This window comes from Cupressus sempervirens, chromosome 4, assembly GCF_028749045.1.
Source record: "Cupressus sempervirens isolate cs-2001-9-10 chromosome 4, ASM2874904v1, whole genome shotgun sequence".
Taxonomy (NCBI): domain Eukaryota; kingdom Viridiplantae; phylum Streptophyta; class Pinopsida; order Cupressales; family Cupressaceae; genus Cupressus; species Cupressus sempervirens.
The window spans coordinates 782,758,409-782,784,739 of NC_143121.1; the positions used below are offsets into that span (position 1 = coordinate 782,758,409).

General features: G+C 36.0%; 1 protein-coding gene across 10 annotated transcripts in view; it reads right to left on the minus strand.

The window, feature by feature from the left end:
• LOC149563737 (LRR receptor kinase SERK2-like) overlaps positions 1–26,331 on the minus strand; it is a 286,023-nt gene that overhangs the window by 257,931 nt on the left and 1,761 nt on the right. For 5 of the 10 annotated variants that reach the window (XM_089826867.1, XM_089826869.1, XM_089826866.1 and 2 more), the window contains one exon: positions 12,465–12,560. In XM_089826867.1, coding sequence (XP_089682993.1) covers positions 12,465–12,560 — 96 coding nt within the window. Of the gene's footprint in view, positions 1–12,425; positions 12,561–12,654; positions 12,767–26,331 lie in introns of those variants that run through there. The other 5 variants (XM_089826870.1, XM_089826868.1, XM_089826871.1 and 2 more) reach the window with 5 other exon arrangements.

Sequence of the window (26,331 nt, forward strand, 5' to 3'; positions counted from 1 at the left end):
GTGTTCTGGCGAACTAAACCTTTCCTCTTCAATTACTGCACCTCCCACAATACCCTCGTAGTCACCCTCTATGACACCTTCGTGGTTCCCTTCGGCAAGTTGCTTAACCTTCCTCTTCGTTCAGTTTGTTGTGCAAGAACTTAGGCTTGGTGTTTGGCATGTACGGCATTGATTTGTTCCCTTCTATTTCTATCTTTATTTAGTGTATTTGGCATATATACTTCTCATTCGTGAATTTGAAACAACACGTCTAAAGAGAACACTTTTATTTATGTATATTCTTCGTACATCATCATGGGTTATCAATGCGACCTTTACATAGTTTAGTGCTCTTTTCACTCACTCTTTTGACATTTCACTCACATCCCCATGGCCTAGGCCTCATAGGTTAGACCTCCAATGGATTTCATCACGTTATTCAAATTTCTGATAGTTGCATTCCAGGAGGTTTCGGAAGGTTTGCTACCTGCATTGTTCCCATTCAATTTCCTCTCGTTGCCTTGTCTGCACCAGAAATGCTTGTGCGAATAATTCAAGGAAATTGATGCAACAAGCGGTTTGCAGTGAGGCTCATGTTCAATGAGTCCCAAACAGTGTCCTCTAAAACTCCTTCACATACGGCTTCTCTCCATACGAAGGTTTCATTACTCGCACGAAATAAAATATGAAAGTTTGTGGTCAGTTCATGCTCACCTTCGTATAGCTTGGTTATTTCGTTTTAGTTAGTTCTCATGTTTGAAATGTCCCCTTTCTGATTTTATATGATATTTAAAGCCTCTAATCAGATTTTAAAATCAAAGAACCAATATTTCAAAAGATCAACCAATTTCTCAATAAAACCCAAATCGGGTATGCCCGAAATAGTGTCAAAAACTTCACATCTTCACATATTATTAATAAATCTGAAAGTAGACATTTTTATAGAAATTTTGCCACCATAACGGCCTACAAAATGACATTTCCAGATCTGTATAGAGTTTACACAATAGCTCCCAAATGGAGGACAAAAACAATGCTCATCGGGCTCTCGAAAACAACACAAAATAGCCCGGAAAATACCACAAAGTACTAATAATCTATCACAAAAGTATAACCACGACCCAATACATAAATTCAGCTCTATTTTATCATCTAAATGTCTACAATACAGCAAAAAACCAAACTGATATGAAATACTCAACCGGAAACACCAAACTCTTACAAGAAACACACTCGAAAACCCACAAATTTGCACTGTTCAGCACAAGGGCAAACTCTACATGAGCTTGCACATGGAATGGCCTCAAACTCCAGTCCTTAGCCTTCCTGTAAACTTGCAAACTCCTGTCCTTGGGTCTCCTTCTCCACAGGTTTGACAACCTCTAAAGAACAACAAAGCAATGAGCAAAAATTAAGTTCTAGAATCCACTCGAAATACCTCCAAACCCCTTCAAAAGAGAGAATAATCCTAACTCACGACCAAGAGGGGTCAATAATACATATTTTAATAATAATTTTCATTTATTAATCCATTGGTTTCCAAAGATTAGCCCCTTTTCCCAAAAGTTCACTTTTTGAGCCTGCCAGCCTTAGCAAAAGTTATTATTTTTAATTATTTGAAAAGGGAACATGACAACGTTCTCCTCAAGAGGTATTCTCATTTATTTTACTCCTTGTATGCCATTGTTCATGTTGCGCTCCCCAGATTTGAAATTGGCAACGGCAACAAATGTTTATCGTCACGGGTAAATAGGTTTAATGCATAATAGAAAACTAAAGAATGTAACACTGAGTTTCATAGAGCTGAACCATTGATTCCATTAATGTTCATGTCAATACAATATAAGACAATGTACTTCTGGCTAATATCTAATGCAGCTCCAGCAAATGTACATATAGTACCCAAAGGGTTTCCAACTACCCTCGATATCGGACAACTTATACAACTAATAACTATTCCTGAAGGTAATAACTATTCCTGAAGGTTTACAAACTATTCCCGAAGGTTACAATTATTCCCGACAACAAAGCTATCTTCAAGTACATTCGAGGAGGAGATCCTTTTGCAAACTATTGGAGAGAACTCTCGCATTCACGGTGCTTTCAATAAACTTCAAGGAGTTCGTTTGGGGGCTTCATCATCTCTTCCATGTTCATGCTACAACCTTTCAAGATCTAGCTTCCTTCATTGATGATAGTGGAGTTTGTCATCAAGGGAGGGTTTCTATTTACATTTATCCTTCTTTCATTCCTCTTGATCATATTCAATTGGTAAAGTAAGTTCATCGCATTCAATTTGATAAATCCTACTATTGTAAGGTAAATTTGTGTATTTACTTTACATTTCCAACATTTCAATTGTTTCAATTTCAAGATTAATTCATAAACTGGGGTTTGAACAAGGCGAACCCCATCAACAAAACAAAACCATTTTTATTGCAGGTTGCAGATCTTGGAAGGAAAAAGAGGTTGCAAATTTGGATACCCTTTATGTCAAATGTCAAAGAATTTGAAAATTGTTTCGCAATCGGGCACTCTTGAGCAAGAATGCATTGTGGCCTTACAAAGTCGGCCCTGCTACTAAAAATTGGGCCCTACTGACAAAAGTCAACCGTAACAAATAGCTGAACCATTTCTAGGTTTCGGAGATCTCCTAGTTTCCCAATTAAAGTCTCGAACTGTTCGCTAATTTGAGTTGTACAAACATCAGAAAATCGTATCTAATACTCCTCATTTGCAAGGTGAATCCTTCAATTGCTTTCTTTATTTCAACACATTTACTTTCTAAATCTATTGTCTTAATTGCATTTCATAGCTCTTGCTACACCAGGGTTTTAAGGGTCTTGAATTCTTTCTCTAATTCTATAATATTTAGATCTTTGTTTGTTGTAGTGCTCCTTTATCACTTGGTTGGCACTAATCTTCTTAGATCTAGTTATCTTAGAATTGGAACTAAAATGATCAATTTCCTTGATTCCCCTTTGAGGTATTAAGCTATGTGATGAACTTAGGTTTATTTCCTTGCTTCACATTTTCTCCTACACAAGGACCTATTGAGACAAGTGCAAGCATTGCAAAAGGAAATTCATAGAGGAATGAATATTTCAGTAAGAGATGAAAGCGAGGATGAATTCGAAGAAGAAGGGCAAGTTGAACCAAAAGAAGCAAAAGAAGGAAGGAACTTTGAAGAAGAGAGGCTTTTCAAGGCCATTTCCAAGATTGGAAAAAGACCCAAGATTGAAGTCCACACATTTTCGGAAAATCTTAACCCGAAGGAACTTATCAACTTGATCAATGAGTTAGAAGAGCATTTTGAGAATGAAGATATTGAAGATCCTAATAAGGTCAAGTTTGTGAAAGGCAGTCTAAAGGATAATGCGAAAATTTGGTGGCACGAGATTCAATTGGAGCGAAACAGAAGAGGAAAGGAGAAAATCACAAGATGGGATCATATGGTGGATAAATTGAAGTGACAATTCATTCTCATTGATTATGAGCTTGATAGATTTGTTCAAGAGTGTACAGAAGAGCTCTATCGAGTCCTCATTACAACAAGTCATGTGGAAGCTGACAAGGATTAAGTTGCCCATTACCTTAATGGGTTGAGGCCAAGTATTCAAGAGGAAGTGAGTCTAGTCAAAATAAATAACGAAGAAGCATACTAGTTTTCCTTAGGAGTAGAGGAAAAGTTGAACAAGAAGTTTGAGAGCAGGTAAAGTGGAAGAGCTCGTGGTGGAAGATTCAGTGGATGGTCTTATGGAGGCCAAAATGATCAAAAAAAGGAGGACGAGGCCAGCAGTAATTAGAACCAAAGGAGAAATAACTTTGATCACTTCCATGATCAAAATAATAGAGATCAAAGAGGAAGAGTAAGAGGACAAGGCCCTGGAAGAGGGGGCTTTTTTGGAACATGTTTTCACTGCAGAGGTGGTCATAGGGCTTATGAATGTCCCCAATGCCAAGGATTGAGAGATAAGAGAGTAGAAAGCCAGGCAAGAGTTATGCATGTGCATGAAGATGTCAAATCATTACATTCTAAAGATGTTGAAAGAGAAGTCCTAGTTATTAGAAGAGTCCTACTGAGTGGTGAAAATGAACCTGAGCAAAGGAGGAACTTGTTTCACATCAGGTGCAAGTGTGAGGGTAAGTGTTGTAATGTGATAAATGATAGTGGAAGCACTAACAATTTGGTGTCAAAAGAGATAGTCACAAAGTTAAATCTAAAGAAGTAGAAACACCCACATCTACACCAAATTGCCTAGGTGTAGGATGACCACAAGGTCATGGTCAATGAACAGTGCTTAGTAAAGTTCAAGATTAGGAGCTACCATGATGAGGTACAATGTGATATCATACCCATGGATGCATGTCATATGTTGCTGGGTAGGTTGTAGCAATTTGACAAATGTGTTGTACATGATGGTCCCACAAATACCTATTTACTGACCAAGGATGGAGTGAGACATAAGCTAAAGCCATTAAAGGACAGAAGACAATGTATGTAGTAATATCAAAATAAAATTTTTTGATAGAAGGAAGTTCCTAGATTGTATGAGGCATGAGCATATGTGTTTTTCTTTAATTCCAAGAACTGGTAAAGAAGAAGTAGAAGATTCACCTGCAAAAGTTGCAGATTTGTTAGATGAAGCTCTGGATATTACATCTGATAATGTGTCTGATGGATTACCAAATGTAAGGAAGATCAGTCATCAAATGGACTTGATTCCAAAAGTCAATTTGTCAAAGGAGGAAGCACATAGAATGACACTAGCCAAAAGTGAAGAGTTGAACAGACAAGTACACGAGTTATTGCAGAAGGGATTGATTCGAAAGTCTCACTCCATGTGTTGTACCAGCTGTATTAGCACCAAATAGAAATGGAGAATGGAGGATGTGTACAGATTCTAGGGCTATCAATAAGATCATAATCAAGTACAAATACTCCTTGTCAACGATGGATGATAATATGGACTGTTTGAGTAGAGCTTTGTATTTCACAAAGATCGATCTAAAGAATGAATATCACCAGGACTTGGACTAGAGAAGAGAATAATGGAAGACTATCTTTAAGACAAAGGAAGAGTTGTATGAGTGGTTAGTCATGCCTTTTGGGCTAACCAATGCATCTAGCACTTTCATGCAGCTCATGAATGAGGTACCTGAAATAATTTCTAGGTAAGTTTGTCATTGTTTACCTAGATGATATTTTGATCTTCAATAAGACAATGGAGCATATAACATATATTTGTAGGGTGTTTAAGAAGTTGAGGGAAGAGAAATCGTTGATTAATTTGAAGAAGTGCTACTTTGTGAAGGAGTTAGTATACCTAGGAATAGCAGTTTCAGCATAAGGTCTAAAAATGGACTCAGAGAAGGTGAAGGTTGTCCTCGAATCGCTGACTCCAAGGAGTGCTACTAAGGTAAGATCTTTTCATGGTTTGGCTAGCTTTTACAAAAAAATTATGAGGAGTTTTAGCAGTATTTATGGACCCCTGAGTGAAACAATGAGAGGGGATATGAAGGACTTTAAGTAGACTACAGGAGCAGATAAGAGTTTTGAATTGTTAAAAAAAAACGTGATAGAAAATCTTATTTTAGCACTTCCACATTTTACTAAGGTGTTTCAAATAGACTATGATGCTAGTGGTAAAGCAATAGGACTTGTTTTCAGCCAACAAGGTAGACCTATTACTTATTTCAGTGAGAAGTTAAATGATGCCAAGAGAACATATTATGTAATGATCAGGAATTTTATGCTATAGTTCAGGCATTGAAGAAGTGGAGATGTTATCTTCTTCCTAAAGAGTTTGTTTTATATATTGACCATCAAGCTTTGTAATATTTAAATAGTCAAGGAAAATTGAATCAGAGGCATTTCAAATGGGTTGAGTTTTTGTAGAGTTATACATTTGTTTTAAAACACAAAAGCAGAAAGTCTAATAGGGTTGCAGATGCTCTTAGCAGGAGATAGCTTTTGTTGATAGAGATGTAGATTGAGGTTGTTAAGTTCAACAAACTCAAGAGTTTGTATAAGGATCCTGATTTTGGTGAAGCTTGGAAAGCTTGTACAAAGCCTATTACTCTAGACAAAGCCAAGTGGTTGGATTTCATCATCCAAGATGGTATGCTATTCAAAGGAAGTCAATTGTGCATTCCAAGGAGTTTTGTGAGGGATAATCTCATCAAGGAGAAGCATAGTGGAGGATTAGTTGGACAATTTGGTCAAGATAAAACCATTTCTCTTGTTACTAAGAATTATTATTGGCCACAGTTACAACAAGATATCAAGAAGCTTATACAAAGTTGTAAAGTATGTCAGATGACAAAAGGAGCAAAACAGAATACAGGGTTATATCAGCCATTACTTGTACTAGAGAAGTCGTAGGAGGATATCAGTCTGGACTTTGTTTTTGGTTTACCAAGGATTCAGCGAGGGCATGATTCAATTTTGGTGATGGTTGACAGGTTTTCAAAGATGGCAAATTTTATTCCCTACAAGAAGACTAATGATGTTGTTCATTTGGCAAAATTGTTTTTCAGACAAGTGGTGAGAGTGCATGGTTTACCAAAGACCATAGTTACATATCGAGACACCAAGTTGTTGGGTATTTTTGGCACACATGGTGAAAGAAGTAAAAGACAAACTTGAAGTTCAGCTCATCACATTATCCATAGAACAATGGACAGACAAAAGTAGTGAATAGGAGTTTGGGAAATTTGATGAGATGTTTGGTTGGAGATAAGCCAATGAGATGGGATTTGATTTTACCACAAGCGAAATTTGCATATAATAATTTTGTCAACAGAAGCATTGGTGAATCACCATTCTAAATAATGTATGGAAGTAGTCCCAAAAATGCTTCGAAATTGAGGAAGTTGGACAAGGAGGAGACAAGTACTGTTGAACATAAGGATTTTGCAATGCACTTGAAGAACATCCATGAGGAGGTGAGGAAGCACATTACTAGGATGAATACACAGTACAAAGCTTAGGCAGATGTGAAATGAGGCATACAGAATTTCAAGTAGGAGATGAAGTCATGATTCATTTGAGAAAGGAGCGATTTCCAACACAAACATATAATAAGTTGAAAATGAAGAAGTTTGGACCATGTAAGATACTAAAGAAGCATGATTCAAGAAATGCATATAAAGTAGAAAAGCCTACTGAACTAAATATTTCACCAAAATTTAACATTTTAGATTTGACAGAGTATCATGAAGGGGGTGTTGAAGATGAAGTCACAAAAGCACAGTGGACTATTCCAGAAACTACTTCAACTACAAAAGAGATTGAAGACATACTGGACAATCATGTTGGCAAAAGCACAAGGAACTGAACATATGAAGAATATCTCGTCGAATGGAAAGGACGACCTATAGAAGATTCATCATGGCTGACAAGGGAAGAGGTTAACCATCTTGGTTTCCCTCTTAACACCTAATATGTGATAGGGTCACTTCTCAAATTACCCCAGGCGTCTGATGCAACATCCTAAGTACAAGGACAATCTTGCATCACCCAAAACTATTTTTATTTACGTTGTTTTCGATAAGGGTTGTTTCAATGCAGAGTTTCTATTAGTGGAAACATACTATTTTTAGTAAATTGGTCATACGAGCTCGAAATGTTATGATTTCATAGATGGAGGTTCATCTTAGATATATGAGCCTATCGATTGAGTTTCATTGCCATACCATCTATATTGGTAAAATTAATATTTTTGGTACAAAATCTTTGAGCTCAATTTTGAACGCCTTAGATGCTCTAACACGAGATCAAACCCCAACTAACAGTACTTAAGCGGTAAAGATGTTGTAGATTGGGAGTCGTCATTTCCGAAAAGTGGATATAATAGCCAATTAAAGTTATTGTTAAAAAGTTATGGCCTTTGGAGGTTGGACTACCTGAAATTATAATTTGAAATTGTTTTGAGCTGACTCTAATGTAATAATTGTGAAAAATAAATTAAATTGGGGTTGGTCGACCTCAAGGATTAGGACTAAATTTTAGGACCTTCCCAGGCGGTGGATAATTGCCTATATAAGTAAGGCCCATAGGGTTGTCTACAGCAATTCTAGGTGGTTGTTCGTGGCTCTAGCTTATAGAATATTGTAAGGAAACACTCGTGGTTTTGCATGTTGTATTTGTGAAAATATGTAATTCCATGCTTTTGGAGATAATAAGAAGCCAAATTTCTATTCTCGCAACTTGTTTCTTTATTTTTGTTATGTGTTTGTGTGATTAAGGGGAGTACCCCTCATCATTATATTTACAAACAATGATGGCACTCAAATTTGTCAAATTCAAGCAAAGTACAAACAGCAAAATAGGATAGGTCAGTATCCTATCAAAACTGCATTAGCCAAATAGGGAAGGTCTTTCACTTCTTAAAAAGCGCAACAAGCAAAACTCCAACTACAATGTGCGGAACAATAAAATAATTCAAGATGCATACCAAAAACATCCTAAACGCTAATCATAGATACCCCAATGGAGAAAAACTCTGGTGGTGCACAACAAGTGTCGACATAGCGGAAAACACCTATGAACAAAATAAAGATGGGCTTGAGATATACATATATCAATCGGAACCCCAAATACAAATATTTTTATTTTATTATTTTGGGCCCCCATATGTATTAATAAAAGTAATTAATTAAAAGGCATTTTATTATATTACTTATATTTTGGGACCAATTGATTAATTAACTTAATCAAGTTATTAAGTTAAAATTTTGGGAACGTCACAAATTAAGTTTATATAATTATAGGCCCCTAAGAGAATTTTGAACACACTTTTTCAAGGAGTCAAATCTTGAAAGAATTTATGTTCAGTCTTCAAGCAAAAGCAAATACAAGTGTAATCAAATTCAAAACATAAAAAAATATTTTTATAATGTTGAGGCACGTGTCTAAGCTAGTTAACTATAAACACAAATGCCTCTAAAGCATATAATTTCTAGTTTAGTTCTCACACATGTACCTAGGGATCAAAATGCACCTATACACAAAAAGAAAATCCAAATCTAATCACTAAGCACATAGAATAAATGATGCATGGGAATGTAAGCATGCATCGTATGAAGTGGAGTTTTTCAAAAATTAAAGTTCAAACTATTGACACGTCTATCCAATAGGAAGCAATACAAAGGTGTATTTTCTAATAAAAGTTGCCTCCAACATATTGGCACATGCAAAGAGACTCGCACTGCCAATACAAATGAGATATTCTTCGTTTTTCTTTTAGATCAATGTTCAAGTGCAAGCCTAACTAGCAACTCCAGCCAGCACAAAGAAACCTCTCGTTCAAATATTGAGTCCATGTACATGTCATTTCAAAGAATACAATCATGCCAATACAAAGCAATCAATTTTCAGAAGTGCAGGAAAATGCAGAACTGTGTACCTAACAAAAAGGTTTAAAGGATGAAGGGTTAGTTTCCAGGTTTTTCAAAGGGTTGGTCATGATCATAGGATAAGATGCAAAATCATCTGGATCTATCTATCAAGAAGACTATTTTAGTTAGACTAAATTAGCTTGTTGCATTTTTAGCAGTGTAACATGGGGACTTAGCCCCACAAACCCAAATCGGGGACTTGGGAGCCATCGCCATAGCACCATCTTTGTGTCGTGAAGATGTCACTAGGACGCGGGGATGTCCAAATGTCCCTAGGACATGTGGGAGACACCCAAGCATCCCTTGGATTTGCTGTTCCCAAGCCCTCCCACCACAACTATCATGTCATCTTCACATCGTCAAGATGCCGCCAAGGTGCAAGGACGTCCAAATATCCATGAGATGTACAATGAACAGCCAAGCATCCCTTGACTGTCCCAGGGGCGTCTAGATAATCTGATTTTTTAATAGTAATTGGTAATTTGATATTCAATGTTGTTCAAGTGTGGTAGTTGTAGTCTCAATTACATATTAGATATGTTACTTTGTTGCAATTTTTCTATGTTCAAGTATTTGGTATTATTATTTCTTATACGATTATACATAACTAGCATTTCAAGTACTAAATGCATAGTCTATTACAGCAAACCTACCTCCCACTACTATCCCCCCGCCATCCCCAAATTGAAGCGCTTTTTTCCAATCCCGAAAAGTCATCCCGACGTCCCAACATATCGCTGTCTCCCAGTGCCCATGTTACACTGATTTTTATTCATCATTGTTATCAAAAAGAAAAGCATATTCTAAGATGTTTTCATTTTTACTCGATGCTATTTATAGACCATGGTATTTTTTGCACAAGGAGCTTGTGTTATTTTTAGTGTTCACTAGATCTCATTATACAAAAGATGTGAGCATTAAGCCACAGTTTGTAATAAATTCGATCTACAACTTAAGTGGAGGTTGCATGGTAGTTCTAATAGTAAAGGTCCTGGCAGGATAATATTTTGTATTATCTAAATTTATCTAATGCAATCAAATTTTGTAACAGTAGAAATGTCATGTTCCCTTCTCTATGATAAAATTAATGAAGACTCTTAACCTATTTTTCTCTATTTTTCACCTAGGCTAATGAAGTGGTGAATAGAGGAAATGATTAAATAACTAAAAATTTAAATTAACAAAAAATAACTTCACGTTATTATTCAAAAAGATGACTTATATTTAATTATTTTTAAAAGTATCTATAAATTAATAAAACAGTGTCTTTAAGCCCAAGGTCCTGAAAGTGAATGTTAAAAACTAGACGTGCTGACATTTAAAACTTTGGGGGATAGATGAAACAAAAGAATACAATATTATGTTATTTTCCATTCAAAAGGTTATCTAAGGAAGATTATTCATCAAAAAAAAAGAATATCTTGCTCATTCTACCATTTTTGATTCTCAAGAATGAAGCAAGTTCGTTTTTCACCTGAGGAAAACACTCAACTAAGATGGTTTTAAGGACAAAAAAACATCATAGGCAGTAAGAGCAATCTACACAAGGATTGCCATTATGCTAAAAAAATTGCAGCTTTCCAATTTGCAGTAGTTTATCTCAGTTTTAAGATTCCAGTCTGGTGTCCATTCTTAGATTTTGGTTGTGAGGATATTTATTTGTTGCATATTTATCAATAATTTTTGGGTGGTTTAATACAAAGAAAGATTGTGTTAATGAAATCTATCTATTTGAATTATAGATTGATGCAATTCAGTCATCAATTCTTGAAATCAAGTGATGTTCAAAGTTCAAATTGTTATTTCTTCAAAACATTGTTTGCAACAGATGTCTCAAACTTAATCCATAGGAGGTTTTCGTATTCATCTGTGTTTAGGAGTATATTTCCTTCAAAATCTGAAAATCTAGACTACAAGGCTTGAATGGTAACAGTCCAACACATATGTCCAAGATAAAAACATAGTCACTTAGTTGTTTCAGTTTATTCAAACAATCTTAATAAAATCTTGTATAAAGCACATACTTGTAAATTTTGTCTATAATTTTGCTCTAGGGTTGGCTTTTAGATTCAGTTAGATCTCAAGGAGTTTCCCTCACAATCTGAAGAAAGATTCTATTGTATATAATATTGCATCTTGTGTTGTCTGATAATAGATAAATTAAAGTGCTAACAATTATGGGACACTATGTGGCAGCTATTTGTTCAGGTCCAAATTGAAATGTGAAATGTTATTAACACTTACACTTATAGCACCATTGGAAGAAATATTTCAAACAAGGAAGTCCATTATCATCCATGCTCTAGATGGAGAACCTTACTTTAAAGAATTGGAGTATGGAAGCTAATGTATTACATTCAAGATCATATCTGTCATCCTACTGTACAGAGATCAATTGTATTTTCTATTGTCACCCACAATTGATGTTCTAAAAGAAGTTAACAGCTTGGTATACTTTCTTTTGAGCATAGGTTATGTGACAACCTCGGAGAGAATAAAAGTATAGCATTTAAAATGTCCATGAATGAAGTGTCAAGTATAAAGAGTTCTAAAATCAATACCAAGTACCAATATTAAGAGAGTGAACAAATAATTAGGAAGCAGGGGCCCAGCAAGGCAAAGCTTGCATGCATTCAATGGTGAGCAATGAATACAAACAAATCTTATAATAGTATTATTGCAAAATCTCAAATAAGATGCAAGTTACAGTGCATTTTCATCAGCTTTATACAGTATTATGAAATTTGGGTAGAAGTCATCATCAGTCAATCACATCTTAGGTGGAAAGAAATGAGAAAACTTGGAAAGTGCTCATCAAGTAGATGCTGCTTTGGAATGACGATAAAACAACTGAAATACAACTAAAAACACCAGCAGGGTGGCTTATTAATTTATAATCATCTCATATGTGTCCTCAAAGATATAATTATTAATTTGTGTTGAAGAAAAGCACAAGATGTCTGAATGCTTAGTTAAACTTCCAAATCTCAAATTGCAATGCTATTTATGGTACTGTCCATACTTTATTACTTCATCTGATTTACCTTATCATAAATAGAAGTTCAACAAGGAAAAAGCAGTACCCTCAGTGTTTATTGCAAAGGTAGACCATGCCATTGACAAAAGCACAAGAACTACAACCAAGCACATTTTTCTATGTCTGCTTCTAAGCATCCTCTCTGCAAAAGAAAATTAAAATCACAGAATAAGAATCTGACCATCATAGTTGCCTTTAGAGTTCTTAGAATTTTAGAAATTGTAGATTGGAATTACTATATTTCCTAAGCGCTAGAATCCAACTCAGCCATATAATTTTTATGTGCACCCATAATCATCCAGAACATCATCTAGGAAAAGCTTCAGCTCACCTTCAAAACAGAAAAACCTGATACAAAATCATTTACAAGTAATTATAAACAGTAATGCATTCATCACAACTAATAGCATTCATTTATTACAACTAAATTTGAATTAATGACAACTAAATTGCACCTCATTAAAGAAAAAACTAGGCCGATCAATTAATTGAAAAATTTAAAATTTAGCGGGAATATATAGCAGCAAGACCAATGGGGATTAATCAGAATAAATCACAAGTTTTTAAATATTTCTGCAACTATGATCCCATCCTATCTTTTTAGTACAATATCACTTTTAATGTTAGTGAAACAATTCTTGGATATTGTTGCAAAAGATACCATTTTGTAATTAAGTAGACATCTATATAATGCCCAAATTCAAAAACAAAAAAGACAGCTATGAAAAATAATTGCTTCCAAGGATGTGGGTGGGCACCAGCTAAACAAAGACAAGAAAATGTGGGATCCACACGTGTTCCTTTAAATACTAACAAGGGATTGACTTTATGAACAATTGTATGTACTCTAATTGTTTATGGGGAATCCCAAGTACTTCAGGATTTTTCTACAAAGCTTCTAGACCTTCAAATACGGTGTGTAAGATTAGCATAGATGCCCATGCCATCACCCAAGACCTTGATAAGAAGAATGAGTCACAATAACAAAATTGCACATGACAACCAAAGATTGAAGATGCAAATCACAACAGTTGTTGCAGTAGAATCAAGATGCACAGACAAGATACCAAGGTGGAATGACTCAAGGTTGCACCCAAGACATTAATGTACAACAACCAAGAAAACAGATTTTTCCCATTACAAATGCAACACTACGCATGACACAACAATACACCTATCGAGCACCCCAGTGTGCTAAGCAAAAGTGACACAAGTGGAAGACTTACAAAAATATGGGTCAAGGTCACCGTCATGATAACACATAACAAAGCCTAGTGGAAGTTTTGAGTCTTGACGCCAACCTACATACCAAGAATTTACTTCCCCATTCACTTTACTTGCATTTTGGAGTTTAGGAAGATAGGGACATGTTGATGTGAGTTTTGTGACCACTCTGACATGCAAGATGAAACACCATATATTAGATCCTCTCTTGACCAAAGACACCATGTATGTTAAAGGTTGCAAAGAAAGATCATTGAGGTGACTCCGAGGTTCGTATTTTTGCTGGACACAACTCAGTTTTATGATGTGGTTTGTTGGTAATCACTTGAGAACTTATGCTATTCAGTCAATGGACTAGCTATCAACCTTGCAAATACAAATGGTTTGGCAATTTGAGCTCTTCAATTGTTAATGTTTTGAACCAGAATAATATGAATGCAATACACAGAAAACCAGAAAAGCATATGAACGGATGGCACCATTAATTGCCCTGATAAAACCTTACTACTTGAGGGGAAAACCCAGCCACACCCAAAAGATAGATCCTTTATTTAGATCTCAAAATAACTGAAGTATCCTTGCTTATGATTGAAGTCTCCAACCAATCAATCAATAAGCCCCTTTACAGTTTGATTGCTTTGGTTATGTAAATACAAAGATATCAGAATTTATACGTATCTCACAGATCTTTTTGATGATATGGATGTCTCTTTTACAATCAATGATCATACACGAACATATACAAAGCAATTCCAAAACATGAGATACACATCCAATAGAAGGTTATTCTACTTGACAAGTGAATCACAAATCCTACATATGCACAGCTCTCTTGCAATTCTGTAGAATGAATAATAATTCCTAAATAATTATAATACTGAAGAAAAGATATTGTCCTTATTATCAAAGATGGATGAATGCTCACTTAAAAGATCCTCCAACTGCACACTTTGAGATCATGAATAATCTGAGAATACACATACATAAGTGTCTCTATCTTCAGTTCTTCCTTCTAAGTCTTTCTCATAGACATACGATAGTATCACTAAAACTTAGCACACAACCACATTGTCATCTCTTGGTCCACAGCCAGGCTAGCAGCTCACGATGCCCAAACAACCTTAGCAACTCATGATACACAGAAGAAATATATATTACACAGATGAAAGTCACAGCTCATGCGTATCAGAGCTGAACGTATACAAAGGTAAAACTTCACCACTGTTGACACACTCAAAAAAAGGAAGAAGCCCTCTCTTTTGTCTTTTCTTATGATAATACCAAAACGGCACACGATACCAATAGACCCTGTGAATACCAATGGACAGGAGTTAAGAAATCATCACGGCAATTAGCAGGATGAACCGATGCCTACAAAGTATAACCTACGCTCATAAAGAATATTGATAACTACCATCATTAGAATTTGTAACTGCTGACTTCAATGACAACATTACTTGATGGTGAATGCTCCCAACACGGTAAGGATATTTTCATTAAATCAAAACCGAAACAGTCGCGCATGATGCCAAGCTAGATGCCAAGACAGATATGAGCAACAATACAAAAAACATTGATGCCAAGACATACGACAGCGATGCCCAGGCCAAACTCTTTCAACAGACAAAAAGAATGAAGAACTTGATTATTATAAGGAGCCACACATGAATAAAATCCAGCTGAGTGAAGTCATTGCCAACAAAGAGACTCGTGATCAATAACAGATGTTTGAAGATCTCTAATGCAACTACCAACTTCAACATCAACTACTTCTAACAAAACAAATTGCAAAAAATAAAGGGCTTAGGAATCTAATCTAGCTCTATCAATGCAAGACAACACTGATGGTGAGGTGAGATTAACCCAGTCCATACGTCACCAAATCAACTACGCAGCATCTCTTTCCATTCAAGATGAAATTGTTATGTTACTCGTATTTCTTTTATTGTTGTAAAAAAAAAACTGTATTGTTAGCAAATCATGAATTCTTTGCTTTGTTCCATTTTATCAGTTCTTAACCTAATTGTATGTTACAGTTGGTATCAGAGCACTAGGTTCTTCACTGAACCTAGGGCTCACCACATATAAAATCTAAAGAGAAAACTAAAACGAAGCATTTTGATTTTTGCTGGGATGCAGATTTTTACCACTAAAAGAAAAGAGAGCTTGAGACCTAGCTTATGTCAAACTAGGAAGGGTAATGAACCGAGAATATGATTACCCTATATGTGATCCACTATCCAATACTAAAACATTCGTAGAAGCCATTAAGAGGTTTAAGAGACAAAGGCGTAAAAGGACCCCTGCAAGAAGACCAGTGATCAGGGCAACCATATTGTCCGAGTTGAAACCTAAACCTAAACCTTCTTTTTAAAACCCAGTTTGCAGGTGTTGTTGAACCAGTAAAGCCAGTAGATCACCGCATACCTACACTGGATTAAAAGCTAATTTGATACTCGGAATTAGAGGATTGGGAAGAGCCCAGTGCAGAAGGTGAGAACAACTCTTAGATAGAACTCTTGAATGTAAATAGCCATGTAAATGTGACAACACATTTTGGATGGAAGCTTATATGTGATAACAACTTGGCTGAGAATGTAAATACAATGATAGTTTTTGTTCGCGAATATAACTTTATCAAATTTTGTTGTAAGTATTTAAGTTTCAAATGGTATTACAATGCTTTAGTTAGTTTTAAATTTTTATATATATACTGCTTGTTTTACTTTAAAGAATGAAATGAAAATCTTTTGTTTCAGGTAATTGAAAACAAAACCTTAACATGGAAATCACAAGGGACATTGACATTAGATCTGAAACCCTAGATGCATCAGCAGGGCAATTGTATAGATTTTTGCATTTGATCAGGTATACCCAACCCAGGCTTAGATATTTAGAGAAGCATATAGAAAACCTAAATGATAGTAGGGATGGTAGAATAGAGTCTAGGACCAAGGATAGAAATGACAAGCAAGAGCGTACAACTGAGTATAGGGGGGAACAATCCCAGACCCAAACCCAAGTTAAACAACAAAACCTTGGAGTCGAAATCATAGTAGAAGATATGAAGAAAGTCAAACCACCCCAATATGATGGGATAGTCCCAAAGGATACTGTAAAAGGATGGGTTATTAGAATAGAAATGTGCTTTGATATTCGTAACTACAATGAGATATAAAAACAATTTGGGGAACCTATCAACAAACAAGAGAAGCTACCGATTGTTGGGAAAACAAGAGGGTTGAGTTAAACCTTACATCTACAGAGATTACTTGAAAAAAGTTTGTGGAGTTGTTCAAACAAAGACGGTTGCCTCAGCTCATTTAGGAGCAAAGATTATCAGAATTTCAAGACCTCAAGCAAGAAGAACACTCAGTTGATCAGTACTTGGGGAAATTTAACCTACTGCTTAAGTATGTACCTAAGCTCCAAGCAGACAAGAAATATGTATGAGGAAGGACATCATGGGTCTCAATAACTGAATCGGTCATCCTGTGGAGTTCTTGCTCCAGCCACCCTAACTAAAGCCTATAAGAAAGTTGTTCAGAAAGAATTTAAACTTAAAAAGGACAATGCCATTAGAGACAAAAGTTGAAAGGTAGTTAAATGGTCACAATCCTCCCAACCCTTGAAGAAGGGGGATAGGTTTTATTCTAAGAGGAGTGGAAAAGGATTTAAAGGGAATCCCAGGATTCCAAACGGGATGGCAAGGGGTTCTCTAATGCTAGATAAGATAAAATAAATTTATTAATGTCCAACAAGAGACCACCAAAAGGGTCTAAGAAACTGGAAGCATACAACTAGAGAACTAGTAGAGCAGAGGAACAACAAACGGTGTCTGGAAGAGAACCAACAAGAAGAAAAAGAAAGAAAGAAAGGTCTTTGCCCTGAGGTAAGGACAAAGGATCCTTCCTCTACTGAAAGAAAGCCAGCACCGACGAATACGGACCAGGGCAAACAAGAGCCTTGCACCATCGCTGAGTACTGTTGGAGGAGAGTCGATGACGAGAAGAACCGGTACGAGGTCTCAGAGATCTAGAGTGGTCGGTGGTAGAGGCATTGGAGAACCGCTTCAACCCCACACCAGAGACAAGGGAAGAAAAAGTTGGTGATGAGCTGATCGGAGGCCTGCCTCTAGGGAAATATGAGTTGCAGGGTGTGGTCACAGAGTTTTATAGTCTCCCGTAGGTAAAGTACCAGGCATCTTTGGTTTGTATAGTCAAAAACATAGTCAGAGATTTGCACTCTAAATAACGAATAAAATCTCCCTTTGATCTCATAGTAGATACGGCAACGGAAAATGAACTGAATCTCCATCTCAGCCTCTATAAGGATGTACATCTGGAAAATCCAGTCCTCTCTATCAATATGGTGATCTATTTGAATTCGAAGCTGTTGGGAGCCAACTCTAAAGGACCCAAGGGGGATACACAAGGCATGGCACCAACACCAAGACAAGTAGCTAGGGAAAACAATAATCCCATCCCGAATATTCAAAAAGTGCTTAGCATAAAAGGCCATCTTCGGACATTACCCCCCACAAGGGTTGCATCAGGTCATGGTCATGTATTGTCTGTAAATATCAAGTATGACATGTATGTTCAACTCTTGTTCTGAAGGGATGAATTGGTTGTGGAGGCATCTAGCTAGGGTTGATTGTTTTAATAAGATAGTAGAGTGCTTGGATCACCTAGGGAATAAGTTTTATGTACAAGGCATTCAACACGAGGTTAGGTTGCGACAACTCTCTGCTAATCTGCTAAGACAATGTTAGAAGAAGGGGTATCAATAGTTTGATGTTAGAATGGATAAGATGAATGGGCCTAAAGAAACCAATTACCATGATGACATGTTTCTTTATGAAACAAGATATCAAGACGAAATAGAAAAAAATGGGTAAGTCAAGAGGAGACCTTTGAGGATAAATATCCTTCTATTCAAGATTATCGGGATGTGTTTCCTAAGGAGCTGCCAGGGCTATCTCCCAAACGGATTTTTGACTTCTCCATAGAACTAATACCAAGAGATGATCCTATATCAAAAGCTCTTTACAAGATGACAACTATGGAACTCATGGAATTAAAGACGACTGCAAGAGTTGTTGGATAAAGGATGGTACAAGCTAGTATGTCACCTTGGGGAGCGCCTATTATATCTGTCACGAAGAAGGATGGTACCCTTCACTTGTGTATTGGCTATAGAATGTTGAACAAAGTAACAATTAGAATAAGTATCCCATGCCTCGCATTTATGATTTGTTTGATCAAATGTGGGAGTTGTCATATTTTCCAAAATAGATATGAGATCAGGATACCATCAAATGAGACTTAGGAATGAAGCTATTCATAAGACATCATTCAGAACTCGTTGTGGGCATTACGAGTTCACTATATCACCTTTTGAGCTTACCAAAGCTCAGTTGCATTTATGAATTTAATGAACAGTGTATTTCATTATTGTCTTGACAATTTTGTTTCGATATTCTTAGATGACACTTGAATATATTCTAAGAACAAAAAACACGTGCAGTAGTTATAAGTAGTCCTACAACAACTTCAAGAACATGATTTATATAGAAAGTTATCTAAATGCATGTGCTTCAAAATAGTACAATACTTGAGGCACATTATATATGCAAAGGGCATTGTTATGGATCCAGCCAAAATAAAAGCTATTTCAAAATGGCTAACCCCTAGAAATGTACAAGTAAGAAATTTTATGGGTATGGCCAGATATTACAAGTTCATGATGAATTTCTCTCAAATCGTATTTCCCATTACTATAGCTCAAAGAAAAGGGATGCGATACAAGTGGATAGAAAAGTGTCAATATTTCAAGTATGGGGCTTCATACTCGATCATTGGGCCTCTCGTCGCCATCGGGTATGAAGCCCTTTTCATTCCTTATGCGCTCTTCCTCATCATCTTCTCCATCTATTAGTGATTGGGAGAACAAGTTGGTGGTCAACCTTTCAAACATTGTTCCTGACCCCTTGGTACTTAACGTGTTGAAACGGGGCCTTAATTTTGCAATGGCCCCTCAGAGGGTCTCGTTCATTGACTTTCTTGTTGAGATTGAGAGTGCCATTCGCTTCCTCTCGAGTAATGTCGCAAATGAAATTAGGCCGGATTATGCGGTTGTGCTTAGGCATGCCAAACCTCCTAAGCTCAACATACCCAAAGCTGAGTCTCTTGCCTTTAATAGCTTCTTGGAAAATAATGATGTTATTTTGGTCAAAGTTGATCAAGGCAATGCCACCGTCATCATGAGTAGGCATGACTATATTGCTAAGATGGTTGACAAATACTGTGAGATTTTGGTAGCCATGACAGCAAACAGGTTGTGGTTTGACCTATGGAATTTGCCCCAATCCTATTTGTTAATCCTTGCCTTATAAGATTTGATATAATTAAGAAGGGGAGATGTTTAAAATTATAACATCATTTAATAAATTAATAATATTAAACTAACAGGTAGATGTTAAATCAAGAAAATTTCCATATAGAAAAGTACAGTAACTGTCGGATTACTAGTGCACAGAAATTGTCAATAAAGCTCGAGTACAGTAAGAGTAGAATAATTTGGGAAATGTTTAACAACAAAGTAAAAATCTGATTCCCACATAACAATGAATAATTTGTGTCACAAATATAAATTTCTCTACTATTTTTTCTTATATTTTCTATAGCTACCAAAATCTAAATTTCATCACTGATTACAAAACCCTCATAAACTTCTCCTATTCAAATTTCTTTATGGTGTTGGCAATGACGAGCATGTACGGTGATTGTTCACCATACGGTAAAACACCGTACAAAGATGGATATACAGGACCACAGTGTGTTGAGTTATCAGCTACTTGGACAAGTCAATCTCATGTATAGTGAGATACATGTACAATAAAGCCAATGCGACATGCTCAGTGAGTACAAGTACTAGTACATGAGTATGAGCACAGCGAGTATGGCGAGTATGGTGAGTAGGTGTGTGGGGACGGAGAGACCGGAACCATCCAAGTCACCAATGCCAAAGGTATCCGATGCCATGTGTGACTCGGCACCACCATAGAGTGGGAGTTGTTGGTAGTGATGTAGATGCCATGTGTAACTCGATGCCACGGTTTTGGGAGTTATTGGCAATGATGTAGTAATTGATCTTCATTGGTATTGCAGATGTTGAAGGCGCAAGATTCTAATGTAGCAAAAGGATCTTTTCACATTTTCTGAGGTACTCTATGGAGATGTTAATCTTCATGTAACTAAAGATGTTGACATCGTGAGGGCTCAAAAGAGTCTTTGATAAAGGTGTAGTTTATGTTATCTCTTTGGTTGAGATGTTTTAGATCATGTTGTCATGGTTATGATCCTAATGCCATAGTTGGAACTTTGACATTGATCTTGGTTTAGTTTCTTTGTTTTGAGTACATTGATCATTTGTTGGATACTTCATGATATTGCAATGTTGCATTCGGAATTGGCATGGATTGATCAGTTGCAAGTGCTCATGGAAACTTAGAGATGGAGATGATGGTGTTATCTCTTGTGATTAGAGATGTGTTTGTTGGAACGGTTGAAAGTTTCAATAGGAGGACTATGAGGTATTTAGAGGTGTAAGTAGACGGACATGGTACATGGGTAGTGTACTGTTTATGTTCTTGATGCTACGAGTTTGTTGTTGCACTTCTATGTGATGCTGTTGGAAATGGACTAGGTTAAGTTTGAATGGCAGACATGGTCATGTGAAGTATCTCTGTGGATATGAGTATGTACCTCGTCAAGTGGGAGATTATTGGGAGTTGTCATGCCCAAAATATAGGGGCAAAACACAAAAAAAAAAATTTTTTTTTTTTTTTAAATAATTAAACTTAGGTGCACTAAGTTGATAAGGCTAAGTTCAGATACAAACAAAGGTACTCGGAAGACGGATACCCGACCTCCTATCGATACTTTAATATTACAATATAGTTTGAAGCCCATCAAATAGGAATAGATTGTTCACTATTAAATCAATTAATTAAATTAAACAACTAATTTCATTAAATTAAAAGATCTAACACCTTATTAGTTTAATTAACTCTCTTTTAAAATATTACTTCCTTAGAACAATGATAATGTAATTTACAATCATGTTAGGACCTAGTAACTTTAATCAATAAAAATCTATTAGACGAAAAATCAAATAACAATCTAACTCGTGGATTTGGATGTCCAACTATTATCAACTAAAAATTCGGATCATTTTAAATAACACATTGCTATAATAACATCCTTCAAATAATTGCATACACTTTGTTTTGATAACAAATTATTTGTATCTATAATCTACCAATTAGCTTTAATTTATACTAAGTTTCAACTTAACTAACACTATATTTCTATCATTACGATATTTAAAACTATCTACTTAATGAATTAAATAAAACAACTAACCTTTCTACAACGTATTAAACTAATATTAGAAACTACTACCCCCCCTTTTTTTATTGCAATCAATAATAAATTATCCTAACCCTTAAATATTCATTTACTAACCAACCATAAATCGAATATTATTCTAGCTAACCACTTAAAATAATTTCCAACATTTACCTATACTAATTATCACTAAGATTAATTTAGCTGAAATTATAAATGTTATTATAACCAAATAACTATATAACCATTACTAAAACCTTTAAAAATATAAAATTTGGTTACTTAACAATGTATCTATAAAACCATCTAACTCAAAACTTTAATAGCAAAATAAATAATTTAAACAAATTGACATTATTAATACCTAAATTTACTAATGTTAAAATCTAAACATACAAATTAGCATATATATTTCAAACAAAACTAAAAAACAATCATAAACTACTATAACTAAAACTAACCAATATATATTTATCTCAAAGGAAATACTACAAACCTATAGTTTCAAATTTAATATAATACAAGACTAAACTAAACAATATCCAACCCACTAAACAACTAATCTAAACCTACTCTACACTTACCTAGACTAACCCCTTTACCATGTGACACATGTCACATTTCCCCTTCCCAACACATGGGCGCCTTCCAAGGCAACTCCCACGCAGCCCAAGTCAAAAAGGGGCATAGGTTTAAAGGATTTGGGGAGGATGAGTACGCCAAGTCTGAAGGGAGGACATAAAGGTAAAAAGGGATGTTTAGGCCAAACATTCATAACTTGTTTCAGCCCAAAATTGCACCAATCCCAATCGCTGACATGATCTTATGACAGTCTGTCCATGGGGCATGATATCCCAAGGTTACTTGGAGGAATTCGCATGGCAAGGACAAGAGGCTTTGAAAGCAAAGACAAGCTGCAGTTCCATTAATTGCTAAGTCGACTTGATAGCCCAATCTCATTAAGTTGCAAAAGAGACAAGTATATTTCAACCTGCCCCCACTTGGCATTCGCAGGTACCTCTGACACAAGGGATTTGGGTATGTGGGAGGCTTGATTTGCTTGAGTAAAAGCCCTGACCACTCCTAGGTAGGATGAGTGGGGTGGAGTTAAGAGCAAGGGAAAGGGTAGTGTAATATGATTTAAAGTTTATTAGGTGAGTTCATAGCATAGGGATATTTCTAACATATAAATATTACTTCCAAACCAATTTTATTTATTTTTATATTTAAAGGATTTTAAAACAGATTTTAAAAAAGAATCAATTGGAATATACTCTGTTGTCTCCCCGAGGATTAAATTTTGTCTCTCATATAAATTCCAGAGAGCAAAATGCTCCTGGGTGTGTACATTTTTTTTTTTTCAAGCCAATTCCTTTCTAAGTGTTGATTTTTTTTTTAAGTGTGAAAATTTTCTAACTTGTCTAATTTTCGAAGTGTTGGTCTTGTGTTTGATTGACTATTCCTTTAATCTTGCATGAACTCCTTTTTGTTTTGAAACATGTTTTCTTAAGTCATACATTATAATGCAAGGAAATATATATCTAAATTTTTTGCATCAATGAGATGTATACTTCTTTTGTGTCTAATTTGATTTGCCTCAACCTAGTTTAACAAGGAAGGTGATAACTTTATTATCCTCAATGTAGGATTATTTACTTTCTCCTAATACATATGACTTTGAATTGAAAAAGAAACTTCAACATATCCAATTACTTTCCCTAACATATTTGCAAATTGAAGATTGCATAATTCGAAAACATCATCGTTAAATCCATTTTTTTTTCACTCATATGCATCAATTGAACAACATAAGATACAATGCAAGGAGGTTTTCACAATCTTTTCTCTCTATTAATTAATCTGGTTCAAGGCTCCATCGGGAAAGAACTAGTAAGAAAAACCGACATCCTTGCCATTACATCAAAATTCAAATACATTTTGCATAATGTTACAATTCAAATGAATTCTCTTCTAGGTCCTTCACAAGAGATTCTTTCCAATATCTTCAATGCAACAAGGGAATCATGGGAAAGACGAGAACTGACCCGAAGGTAAAACAACATAATATGATGAACAATTCAAGCATGCATCCCCAACCCGGTTTTGTACAATAGGTTCAACGTTGAACCAGACTAGGGGGGAGGTGCATTTTCTCAATAGGAGACGTCAATCACCATACCATAACATAGCCCTTTCGGGGCTAAAACTCAAGAACTTCCGTTCTACAAATGCCCTTTCGAGGCCAATACAACAAAAAATTTCATTCCTTCCCTTTTTCCAGAATTCAATTTTCAAATATGGTATGTGATGACAAGTAGGGGCCCATACACCCTACCCTCTTTCCTTCTTCTCACCATGAGAAGAGACTACACTATTGAAATCCAACTAAGGCCCTTCCCCATACATGGCCACTTCTTCCCTATCCAAGGGTGAGTAATGCCAAAACAATCCCCATGAAATCCCCTCAAAATTTCAAAGCAAAGCATAAGAATGACATCCAAGAACAAGTTAAGATCCCTCCCAAACAACCTCAACACACATACAAGCAATACAAAGAACAACACAATGCCTTATACATGATTCAAAGCATGAACAATATGAAAAACATGATCCAAAGAGTGAAAAACCCTACCTTCACAAAAGTTATGGTAAAATGACAAGTTGAGAAGAGCTTTTCCTTCCTTTTCTTCAATCTTGAAACTTCTCTCTAAAACTAAAGATTGGGTAACAATCCCAAAACTTCTCCAAAATGCATCTAAATATGATCCTAACTCAACTAGACTTTAGGTAACCCCAAGGTGGAGTTTGAGTCACCAGCTCATAAAGGCGACAAATCAATTTTCGCAATCAACTAAAAGTAGGGTTTTTGAATGACCCTAAAAGTTAACCAAAGAGGCTAAGGGGGTGGAAAGTACTCCCAACCCATACCCTTACTCTTAGGGTACTTAAATTTAATGTTTTTAGGCCTTAAAGACTTAATAGAAACCAAACAAAAGCTAGGAGAATTTTAAGACTATATAACAACCTTCCAAGAAGACAATGCAAATTAGCACAAATAGCAAGGGGTTCAGTTCCGTCTTTCCATTAGATTTCCTGGCTAAACATCCTGCACACTCATTGCACATATCAGCAGTTCAAAAAATCACATGCATATATGTAAATTATGTATCAGGAAAATCATGTAAATTTAAAGCATCCATCTTTCTAAAAATCAATTGTTTATCTTATTCTACTCATATTTTCGACTATTAAAATTGCATAATCAAAGTGTTAGTTCTGCATTCATTTACTTCACTATTATACATGTTCATAAAGCATTAAATGACGAAATCAAATATCTGAAAGTAAGGCATCACACATCATAAAATAGCATAATAATGTTCAGTGCATCAAATAATGTCCCGACATATCGAGTCATGAGTATCAAAATAATAATGTATCAACTATGCTACGATGGGTCGAGGCGAGGCCTCACAGGAGTGACGAGCACGTACGGTGAAACACCATAAAATGATGGATATACAGGACCACCGTACGTTGAGGCACTGTACGGTTATATCAGCTAGTTGGACAAGTCAATCTCATGTACACTAGATACATGTACAATGAAGCCAGTGCAACATGGTTAGTGAGTAAGAGTACAGGTACGTTGGTATGAGCACGACGTGTATGGCAAGTACAGTGAGTACAGTGTGTGGGGATGAAGAGACCAGGGGCATCTACGTCACCGATGTCAAAGGTGTTTGAATGACCATCCGCATGACTAAAGGCATCTGTGTGATCAAAGGCATCTGCATGACCAAAGGCATACGCATGCCTAAAGGCCAAAGGGAGTGTCCAGATGCCGAAGAGAGTGCCCCATAGCGAAGGGAGTATGTTGATAGCAAAGAGAGTGTCTAGAGGCCAAAGGGAGTCACTGATGCCGAAGGGAGTCACTACCTGAAGGAGTGACCATTGGGTCTGTCAAATGGAGAAGTTCCAAGGCTGCCATTAACCGTTTTGTTCTTGACAGTTAATGCACCAGATTCCATAACGAATTACATAATGTATAAATGTCTGTGGGATTCGTGAGGAAAATAAGGTTGTGAAAGTCAGGTTGATTGTAATACAATCTGAGCCTCTGAGCCTGTCCAAAAAGCAGAGCTTGTTGTATGTAAATTGTTAATAAAAAGTTTCTCAGGGGTTTTTGGGTGGTGGGTTTTTCCCAAAATTATTTCCCACGTTAAATCTAGTCTCCTAAGTTTATCTTGTGTGCGTATTGTTTTTTCTTTGTTC